Raw genomic sequence first — 12,002 nt, 5'->3', positions numbered from 1 at the left:
ATACACCGCCCCAGTTAGCCTCTTTGTATCGATCTTCAAGTGCGTTAGCAAAATGTCAGGGTGTAAAAGGAAGAGTGTTGTGTTAAGTATTCAACAGAAACTTGTATGAGCTGGGCTTCGAAATGTTAAACAGTGACGAAATTGTAAGTTCAGTCGGGGTGCAGCCAGAAGAGCGGGAAGAAAGTGAGAATGAGGAAGAGGTGGACAGTGCTGCTCTTAATCATTTGGAATCCTTACTAGACTATCTTGAGAGTGAAGAGAAGAGTTTATTAACTGACAAGCTAATATCACGTAGGCTTCGTACGGATATCCGTAAAAAGGAAAATGCCGCGAAAAAGCAAACGACAATATTAAATTTTTTTAGAGTTAAGTGTGAATATTCGTAAAAAGTGTTGGATGTTGTTGAACACTGTGACTGAAATAACTAATTCACATTTCAGTGTAATGTAAAAAAAAAAGTATTAAATAGGCCATGAGAGGACATAAAAATGAGGTTGAATAAATTTAAATACAGGTAGGCCTATAGTAGTATGAAGGTACAGTATTACAGTAGTCTTAACCGGGTTTTCGATTAATCGTGATTTCCATCCACACCATTATCTTGGATAATCGAGAGTTGAGTGTACTTGTATGTACCTGAATCAACGGCATCCATATAAATAAAGCCTGTGTGCAACAGCATACAGTAATCATTACACTGTCAATGAACTGCTGAATAATATCCTGTTGCATTAATCTACTCTTCATAAAAGTTACTACATTTCGCTCACAATGCAACCTGTTTATTATCTACCTCTCTTTCCACTACAGGTTTCAGCCAAATATGGTCATCATCAGACTAAAACTGTTTCAAGGCGTAATATGTGCAACTTCACGTATCACATGTAAATGTGATATCTTCCACTTAAAAATAAATGTAAGAAGTCAAAGTTGTCCTTGTGCTTAACTAATTAAGCACTATGGCACAAAGGCGTATTGGGGAGTTGATGTACAGATCCACATTTGGCACAAGCTGGAAGTGAGTGGTCAGCTTCATGTCACAGCTGCTTTACCCCCAGAACCCGCTGGATAGGAGGTTGGGTGGACCCCAGAACCAGTTTGGATGATGTGGAGAAGAGAAAATTCTTGACCCTACCAGGACTTGAACTCTGACCCCTCGGTTGTCCAACCCATAGTTAGTCATTATACCGACTACACTATCCTGGCTCCCAAAAACCTTCCATAAAGAATGTTTAGAGAAGGGAAACCCAACTTTGACTGATAATTTCTGCAATTGCTCTTTCGAAGATGGAGGAAGTTTCCATTATGCCATCTACTGGGGCTGCTTTTGTAACAAAAAAGAGAAGGTTCTCCATAAGCAAACAACACTGAAGTTACCCACAAGTAAGACAGGCACACAAATTTGTAAAGCTAAGGGGAGAGTGGATGTGTGTGACTACGTAAGGTATCCTGGTTTATTTGTGTTTGTCACAGCTTCTATGCTTTAAACATTTCCTTCAATCATACACACTCATTGGTATAAAATTCAAAACACATATATATAAATAAAAAGTTTTAAATATGATTTGAAAACTATTAGCAAGTCCCAACAAACAACTCTATCTTTGTTTTGAGATGAGTGATAATCTAGGATTATGAACAGTGAACCACAGGAAAAGAATCTGCAAAAGGTCACACATCATATTACTGTACTAAGCTGGTATTTTCAAGGATCAAATAAGCTGAGTAAGGTACTTAGTCTGTGGAAGTTCAAATTGAAGTTCATTTCCATTATTTCACAGCTATTTATTCGGAAAATGGCTGCCAAGTTATTAAAAACAAATACACAAAAAAGAAATAATTCAAAGGTTGCATAAAAATGAAAATTAATTTCATGTTCCTTATCCCTTAAATTTCCATTTTATGTAAAGATTCTTTAATCTTCATCATCTACATAAAATATATAAATAAAACTGACTGATTTCCCATCTGGCAGATCTCATGGAGTGAGGATTCTGACCAGTTTTACAACTTCATTGAACATGATCACATTTGGTACATAACAACACATCACCTAATTCTTTCTAATAACATTTTTCAACATGGATTCCAGAATTACAGGAAATTAACATATTTCTTCCCAGAGCAGGAGTCTGGCATTTCCTTTGCGCTGTCACAGCTACAGAAAGTACTGATGGGTGCATTTATGGCAATATATTCTCATGTTTCAAATTTGTTTCACAAAATTACCAAAGATAGCAGAACATTATACATATTTTAAATTAAACAAATGTAAGTATAATGCATACTGGTAGAAAATGTACTTATGTCAGATGATTAGCAAGCTACAAAATAACCAACACATACCTATGATGCCTTCATCATAAAGTTCCTATAAACACAAAATCACTCACAGAAACTCCATTTCTCGTTCAATCCCAACAAATTTAAGCTGCTCTGTTGGACCATATCTGTAACACAAAAATTCAATTTTAGTTTTCTGCCTTAAAAATTATCACTGAAATCTGTGTAATTATTATAATGTGTCTGAATTTCCCCACTCAGCCCAGCTAAGTGCTAACCGCAAAATATCAAATAGCTAGAGATGCAAGTACCCAGCCATTGAAATGCATGCTTATGCTTCTCTACATGCATCTGCGTTTAGGACTTAAAAGGTGTCCATACATCCCCAGATTTCTGAGATATGGAAACAAGTGCAATGAACTTATGACAGGGATTTGATTTTACAGGAAAACTGTTATGTTACTTGAAAACATGACTATGTGAAAATTACTGCCTTCTGGAATGTGACACCATGCAATATAGAAGAATTTGTACCTCTACCCTGAAGATTCAGGCAGCTGATACCTAAAAAACATTGGTATTTATCTACTAAGCTACACAGTTCCACATCCCTTCACAGTCATTGGCATGATAATCACAAACCTCACAGGAGAATTTTTTATAACCATGTTACAAATACAGCATAACTCTGAACAAAGCAAACCAAAGTGGCTTTATGTACACATGGACCAAAGGCAGTTACACAAACACGCTCAATATGCCTTACATCAGGTTCGAGATATTTATGAATTCCCAGTACAGAGTTTCAAAGATGCAACTCTGGTTTCCAGGGGTTAACTATACTGAATCTTTCTCATTGTTTCAGCATATACTACCTCTTCAAGGTGAATGTGGGAGAAGGAGAAGTGGACCAACACATGAATCCTGCAGAGGGTTCAAGGGTAGAGGTGCCCTTACTCCCACTGTGAAACCTACGTATCAGTCCACCATCCCCTTCCATCTCAATCGCCTTGAAGCCAGTGACTGCAACATGCACCAAAACAATGGAAGAGATTCAGCACACAATGTGAATAAATTCTGAAGGATGAAGTTTCACATTAGATATATGCTGCCAAAACCTAAGGACAATAGCTTGGTGGGCTGCGTTTCATTTCCCTTAAAACCATTACGGATGTTTTCATTCAGCTAAATGTCACAGGAAGAGTTCTAGTATATTCCTTCCTTGAGTGTTCTCTGTAAGTATGCATCAGTGAGGGTGAGACCAGATGTACTGTGAGCAAAAGAACCTGCAATATTTGTCAGGCAGTACGTGAATTTGTGTCATCTTACTAGAAAAACTGTTCCAGCACCTGCAGATTTCTAAGAGGACAAAACTGCTGAAGATCGCAAAGAAAGGACACATTAATTTGCTGTAGATACATGTTCCAATTAACTGTCTCTCATGTATCATGTTCATTATAAAATTAAAATAAACAGTGAGATGTCATGGCCTGGAATGCTGATTACAGCAATTTTTCATAGCAATGGGAATGTTCCCTAAAGTTATTTGGCTTTTCAGAATCCAAGAATCATGCTGTTTGTTTGTTAACGTATTCAGGAAGTATGACATGGCAATCATCAGAATACTACATGCTATATTTAAAGCTGTCATTCTCAAAGACACCTGCAAGAAAGCAGTAACAAAATACATTCCTTTGTACTATATTAGGGGCTTCAAAGTGATTCACAGCGTGCACGTGATAGGAATATGTTCCTAACTCATGAACAATTTGATGTACAAAAGATACTTTTACTCTGAGTTTCACTGCTGATGTATTTCTTGGGGGGGACTGCAACATTTTATTAAGTACTTCACCCAAATCACTATTACCATGAGTTCATTTCTTTCCATGGGTAGGAGAGATGTCATATGACAGTACTAGAATACTGTCTACAAAAGATGTACAGCAATAAAATCAAGCTTTTCAAGAAACTGCAACACCTGATTTCATGTCACCACCACCAACTAATTTACAAAAATGTAAAGTTCAAAATTTGTATGCCCTGCTATAACATAGTTGCAGAATACACATCCCATGGACAACATAATGGCACAACCCTTGTACACTTACATATGCATTCTGAATGGGCATATGACTTATATAACAATAAAACTGTGGCATGTAAACCCATTGCTAAGCAGTGAATCTGTAAACATCAGCTGTTGCTAGACAATGCCTGCAACACATATGCGACCAACAGTATAGGAACAGTGTTTTCTATGTCCACAGATGGACCACTGCTATGCAATGCACGCGCTGTGATGTCACACAATACATGGCCATCATGTGACATGTTTCCTACATGTTCAGTGATGTCACACAACAGAGGTGGGTAGCGATCACATGACATGTGTTTATGATGATGTTCTGTCTGTCCCTTGGCTATTTCAATGTGTGACAGTTCAGTTAAGTTCAGTTTAGTTCAGTTCAGTTCAGAGTTACGAGAGAGAAATGGTAACCGCAGAACCAAGAGAAGAGATCAAGTTGGAACTAGAAGTGACAGTCAGTGTGTGTGGCACAGTCCTGAGTTACGAGTTGCAAGAGAAAGAGTGGAAGCATGTGAACAGAGAGAAGTGGAACCAGGAGTACAGAAGAATATAAGAGGTCGGCCTGGGAGGATCTAAAGTGTGATTGGAAGATTTTGTGTGTAATATCTGTAGTGATTTGAAGTTATAGTTTCTGTGTTGAGATCCATCGCTAGGAGCAAACTACTGAAGACGGGGAATCCTAGTGCATGCGCAATGGCGAACTGGAAAGTATGTAAATCAGCAAAAGCACTGTATTGCATGTATTTAAGTATGATTAAGAGCAAGTCTGTAACCAAAGTGTTAATTTACCCAATCATCCAAACTAGAACCTGTCATTTTTGTTGTGTGTACAAAACACGTGACAATACATCTGAATCCCTTCCCTGATAAGGATGGAACAGTTTTACAAACCACAAACAAGCACTCACCTGTAGTCAAAGAACAGCTCTTCGCCGGGCTGGATTGCTCGTTTAGCAAATATACCAATGCGGTGGTCCCCATTTACCATCATCACTTTGGCATAGCAATTTGGGTTGATAGAATGGTTGGCAAACCTTATTTTGTTGCCCTTACGTGTAGCATCTACCACAAAGTCTGAAATGTAAAATTTATAATGTAAATAATCAAGAAACTGGAACAGTAAGGACAGTGCTTTGAAAACCACATCTATTTGTTGATCTTAATTATCATGGTAACTAAACATGATTAAGTATTCTTGGGCAATCAGCCATACTGATAGAGTAAACATCTAACATTTCAAAGAATTTTGTATCTGGAATATTAGATTTTTACTCCTTATCAACTGATGTCCCCGTTTATGGAGACAGAAAGTATTCAACAATGGACTTTTACTCCATATTGATTGTCCAAGACATGCTTACATTGGGGCAAGTACTTTAACCCTTTCAATGCTAAAATCTGAGAGAACAGCTGCCTACAGTGCGATGTCTTCACCATTCCTACTTACAGAAAGATAAAATTCAGCTTTCCCTTGAAATATTCACTTACTTTATATTCGCATTCGGCAAACTTTGATTCAAAGTACCAAAATTCTAATATAAACATGTCAGCATGTCTGCTTTCTAACACTAATACTTGCGAATCCACACAAAAGAATTTAGGTTCCTACATACCATTTCTCTACTTGAAGTCACCTCACTGTATTTCCATTTATTCGATTTAGCTTCTATCGCTATCTTAATTTGTGAAACCAATCTAGAATTTATTCATCACTGCAATTGTCACAATGGTAAGAAATTACACTTGCAGAAGACCTTTAACACTCTTTTAAATAATTGAAAATATTAGTACATAAGAATGAAACATACCAAACTAACTGGGAACACATTACCAAGGTACTAGTTTCAAACCAAGAAACTTACAAGTGGGTGGGTGTTAAAAACCCTCCCCACCTACATGAATGGTGGGGGGGAGACTAAAATTACTGACATCCAATGAGCCGTGCTAAAGCAATGACTCCTTCCGTGATGTAATGGCTTCCAGCCATATCTCTGACGCTACCCTTCGCCCGAGGTCCTAGAACTTACCCCCTCCTCCTCTTCTCCAATACCATGTGATTTTCCCACCCTTTCTGCCCCTGTGTCTCGGAAAGAAGTATGTTTGGGAGCAGAGGGTTAGTCTGATAAGTGGATCCACTTGGGTAAGCACGTCTGCTGACCAGCCAGGGATATTTTCTAAATTTCCATTCAGAGGGGTGTTGTTTCAAAATTGCGTTTCGGCATACTCTGGGTCTGGCCGCAGACGTTGGGGTTTATAGTCACCAGCTATCGGGGCGATGGCCTGGTGGCGATACGAGAGTTAGTTTTTTGTATAAATATATATATTATTTTCTTGAGGCCACCTGTGAGTGAGGTTTGCTTAGCCTGTATTATATAGACATGTAATTTTTTTAATGCCGCCTGTGGCGGACCAGTTCAATTTAGTTATTCAATGTATTTGTTTTGATGCCGCATGTGACTAGGAAGGGACTTGTATTCTAATGCCACTGGGCAGGTGGTTGAGTTGATGCCGCAAGGTGCGGATTAATGTAGAGCGCAGACACTCAGCCAGGCTTATTCTATTTATATATGTATTTTTTGTGTATTTTTGTCATTACTTGTTTTTATGTTTATTAAACATTGTTATTGTTATATTGTGGGTCTCTCATTGACTTCTACAATGATTCTCCGCTGCGAGCTTGGTTTCCCACGACACTCTTAGGGAGCATTGTAAACACGGCGCGAGGGCCAGAGACGACGAACCGCTCCCGACTTCACCGACGCTTGGTAGTGGTAGGGTGAAGACGGGAGAAGTAACGGTTCACCAAATAAACAATGTTTCTAAACATTCACATACTGTACCACTGTGTGTTGCATCTGCTGACAATTATTTTTTCTGCAGGATGGAAAGACAGAAATAGTAGCTTGGTAACAGGTTCATACTTAAGAACTGCTTCCTTCAAAAGCCTAATAACACATGAAAGCATCATGTCCCTATCGCCCATTGCAAAGAGATCCCCAACTTTTGGCACATGCGTATACTGAGAGAGGAGTAAGCATCTAATACTATGTGCATTTATACAAAATTCAAAACAAAACCCGTAACTCAGCATGGAGTAAAATTAAATATTAATGTCAGATTATAAAGGATCCTGACATGTGTATTATTAAGTCAAAGCAACAAAAATATGCCAGGTATTCTGAGACCCTAAAATATTGTGGACACACAGTTTTGTGGCAAAAAATAGATGATAAAAATAACATAAAAAGGCATCAGGGCAATATATGTTAAGAGTTAATGAGAGGCCATAAGCGGTGTGATGCATGGTACCTCACGCACCTCATTCTTACCTGATTTAGTTGCAATTAGTTCCACAATCTCAAGCGCAACACTAATGTTCCATAAAACTTATTAAAACTATTCATTTTAAAGTGTTTCACTACATGTTTTGACCAATGTGGTCATCATCAGGTGTTAAAAATTATGGATGAGGAAACTGCTGTCTTCTGTTTAATTGCTTCGGTTGTTAATATTGTGGTGTGTAGACCCATTGCTAGACAACGCAGACAACCCACAAGCAATACTTGCTGGTAACAATGGAACAACGAGGCAATGGTTCAGTAAACAGACTTCCACACAGGCACAATGACATCACATTACAACAGTACTGCCTATAACATGACTTGTTTTCTCTGATGTTGGTGTGGCGCCTATATAACAAATATCTGTTTAAGGTTAAGTCAGAGTGTGTGGAGAGTTCAGGAAGCTCAAGACTATTGAGAGACTAGTGTAGAGTGCTTACACTCTCTAGTCTAATTCTCCAAACTGCTAGTCTACCATCGTAATCCTATTCTTTTGATGCTCCAGTTCCTTCAAACTGGTTTCCTTATATAGACACAGCTTGGACACACATCACAGAAAACACGTGTCACGCAATCGCTACACACTGTTCTGATGTGACATCATTTCACATGTGCAAGCTACACGGATATACAGAAAACACATCTGCCATATCATTGGCTGTGTGTGTATTGTGGGCACTGTCTAGCAATGGATTTACCTATTATAACATTCTCATTTGATGTTATGCTTTGGTCCTCATACAGTTAAAGCAGAGCTAAATTTCTTCAATTTTAAATTTAGTTGTTTAGTTCTTAAATCATGACATTGTTTAATAGGGATCCATATTGTGGTTGTATGAGTTTTTATACTAACAAATGCACTTTAATTTAAATGTAGTTCAAACACAGTTTAAAACTTGACATCAAAAGGATAAAAATTAAAATTTGAATTAAATGGCGATTAAGATATTTATAATTTATATTATAAGTCTTAAGACTTATATTATATTATGGTGTATCTGTTAGTATAACAACTCATACAGACATAATATAGATCAAATTTTTTTATTGCTAGTGGGGTGGGACTAAGTCCCTTGTACTGCGGCCACTTCTGGCCTATTGTACCAGCCCCAGATGATAAGTGAGGGTGATTGTGGAGCAACTGGTGGAATGAAAATTGGCAGGGGAAACTGAAGTACTTGGAGAAAACCTGCCCCAGAGCCACTTTGTCCACCACAAATCCCACTTGACCAGACCCAGGATCGATCCCGGGCTGCCGCAGTGGGAAGCCTGCAACTAACTGCTTGAGCTATGGCGCGGCCTTTGATCCATATTGAACAATGATGGAATTCAAGAACTAGTAACAGTATTCTTGTATACCTGAAGATGACCCAAGAAAAGGGTAGAAACATGTAGCATTACCACCAACAAGTAATAAAACATGTGTTGCCACAGTAGTGTCTATTTCGTCTTTTTCAGAATTATTGTTGTGTAGACTGTCCCATTATGTATCTTCCATATGACACATAACAGGATGCATTCAACAAAAGCAGGCATATTTAAAACAGAATGGTAAATTTAAAACTGTCCTCTCCAAAACTGGTTACAGTATCAGCATAAAGTTTGAAATTACATTAACAGATGGAAACAAAGTATACACAGGAGTGGAAAGGAAGAACTGAAGAATGAAAGGACTAACAAATATCAGAAAATGAGAACAGGAGCTCTATCAAGCTTACCATTGTTGAGGTTGAAAAGAAAGCTACACATGTACTTGTCATACACTTTTCCTCTTCGGTCTGCCTCATCCTGAGAGATGATCTCCCCACAATACTCTGATATGAATTCATTCTTCTGTGCGCTGTCCTTTAGGAATATGCCCCACCCAGCAACATCTGATGGTGCCATTAAAAGATGTTTGTCTGCCAATCAAAATAGAGAACACACACAGTGAAAGAAACATTGCTTAGACTGCTTTCCCAAATGTGGAGTGTCTATTTTATTGCCCCATCATAAGTTTTAGGCATACAACAGCAGTAGCACCATCATCATCATCATCATCATAACAAAAACAGCAATATTCAATCCATTTACTACAGTGCCTCACAGCAGCAAGCAAGGCACCTACAGGAAAGCATAAAATGAAGTGTCTAAGCGTGTAACATAATGCCTAAATAATTCAGACACCAGAATAAGTTGAAAATTAAATAATCATTCAGTCACGAAGATGTTCTTGTGAAGCTAATAACTGCTCAGCTACTGAAGAAATCTCACAACTTTCAGGGAACCAAATGGTTCATTACCACATATGACTTAAAGCTATCATGGCAACTGTTTTTATGGTAAACTGATTTGCAATTTCTATTTCTCCAGTTATCCAATCACAACCTCAGTTTCAAAAGAACTGGGCTCTGGTACTATGGCTCAGCCGCATGTACATCAGTCTGCCTCACATCATTAACTCCACAGACATTCACAATGACAGAATTCTTCTAATTATTCAAAATATTGTCAGAACCTGAAAGCAGATCACCATTTTCATCCTTTCCCAAGTTAGTTCTAGGTTGGTAACCCTTATTAAATTAATTTATTCCTCTACATTCTTGATTTTACTACCTGTTTTAAGTTAATTCATTTTGTCTTTCAGATATCCTCCACCCCCAATCTGTTCCTAGAAAGTCTACTACTTTCAGGTCTTACATTGTACAGATGGCCTGTAATAATTAGACTTGGATTCTGCAATCACTGCAAGTTACCTTGTTTTGTTTAACCTTATAATTTTGGGCATTCTTTGACATATCACAGTCTATGTTGCTTTAATTCACAATAATGCAGATTCTCTTTAGTTAAAATTATATTATTTCTAACATTTTCCCAAGCCTACTTATGTTCACATTCACATCCAGGTTTACCAAAGCTGCAAATCTGTTTGAGATTAATTTTCATAGCATTTCATTTAGGTTCCTGTATATAGAACTGTTATGTTGCTGGCCTGCCAATTGTCAATCACCTCTCTTTTGTAACCAAGGTTTTGTTTAATTTTTTGTTATTCTTTAATTCATTTCTGTCTATTATAAATGCTTGATGGATCCTGAATGCCATCTTACATCTATCAAGATGTGACCTGATTGTGGGTTTTCCAATTTGGAGATACCCAAGTGCATTCGGAATGCTGCAGCATGGGAATGCTGTACCCTTTACAATTAGATTTTCTAATGTAGCAAAATCTACTCTGTTACTCCTCATCATTACCAGTTTCATGCAAGTTCTCATACCCAACTGTCAGACTGAACAGATTCTCTCCCCAAACAAAGTTTGTATGTGTTACTCTGGGAATTTTTTGAATAACCTTCCAGTTTCTCACAAACCTGTCTTCTGTTTCATCACCTCTATCCTAAGTTGGGACACGCACATTCAGAGAAATTNTCCTAAGTTGGTACATGCACATTAATGACCCATCAGTATTATATACTGCATCCTGTCACTACCAAACTGTACCCTATTAACTTCTGATTTGATTCTCCTACATATAAAAAAGTGTGTCCCTAAGTTATGATGAGCATTAATTTTCTTTAATTCGCTTAGTGGGAGGTGGGGTCCACTCGGCCACTGATGGGCCTATTGTAGCCTGTCCCGGGTGATTATGATGATGGAGAATTTGGTGGCATGAAGATTGGCAGAGGAAACCGAAGTACTCGGAGAAAACCTGCCCCAGCGCTACTTCATCCACCACAAATCCCACTTGACCAGATCTGGGATCGAACCCTGGCCGCCACGGTAGGAAGCCAGCGACTAACCGCTTGAGCTATGGTGCGGCCTTATGATTAGCATTCTCACCCATGTAAGACTGTGTAACATTCTGCCTGCTCTGTGCCACAACCGCCCAATCTGAAATGCTGTACTCTCATGAAACACCCTTAAATATTTTATTCTATTATTCAGTTATTCAGTATTGAGGGGGTGGGTTTCCCCATGCACCGCGACCAGGATTGATCTATTGTGCGTCCCCCTTTTTAATTTCTACCGTCTCCATACCCTACTGGTACTGGTGCTTACTATCAGCCCCTTTCTGCCAGCGAGGTTCCAACCTTCTACAGGTAGTGGTATCTAATAGTTAGTCCCTTTCTGTCAGAGAGGTCCCCCTCCTCTGGCAGTGGTACCTAATACTTCCCCCATCTACAGGAGGCATTGGAAACTCTTTTGGGCAGGAAACTTTGGCCAAATTTTGCTCAGCGGTCTCCTAGAGACATGAGTTTCTTTTGCGTGCCGTAAATCTACGACACGGGACCCATGGCTTAAAGTCCCTCCTG

General features: G+C 38.6%; 1 protein-coding gene across 1 annotated transcript in view; it reads right to left on the bottom strand.

The window, feature by feature from the left end:
* Positions 1-2,011: 2,011 nt before the first annotated feature.
* The window catches only part of LOC111869805 (histone-lysine N-methyltransferase E(z)), a gene marked incomplete in the record, with an annotated part of 38,566 nt that continues 28,575 nt past the window's right edge, over positions 2,012-12,002 (bottom strand). The window contains 3 exon segments of the mRNA XM_033753556.1: positions 2,012-2,450; positions 5,281-5,446; positions 9,432-9,600. Coding sequence (XP_033609447.1) covers positions 2,390-2,450; positions 5,281-5,446; positions 9,432-9,600 — 396 coding nt within the window.

This window comes from Cryptotermes secundus, unplaced genomic scaffold (assembly GCF_002891405.2).
Source record: "Cryptotermes secundus unplaced genomic scaffold, Csec_1.0 scaffold123, whole genome shotgun sequence".
Taxonomy (NCBI): Eukaryota; Metazoa; Arthropoda; class Insecta; order Blattodea; family Kalotermitidae; genus Cryptotermes; species Cryptotermes secundus.
This window is presented reverse-complemented; position numbering and strand designations above follow the sequence as displayed.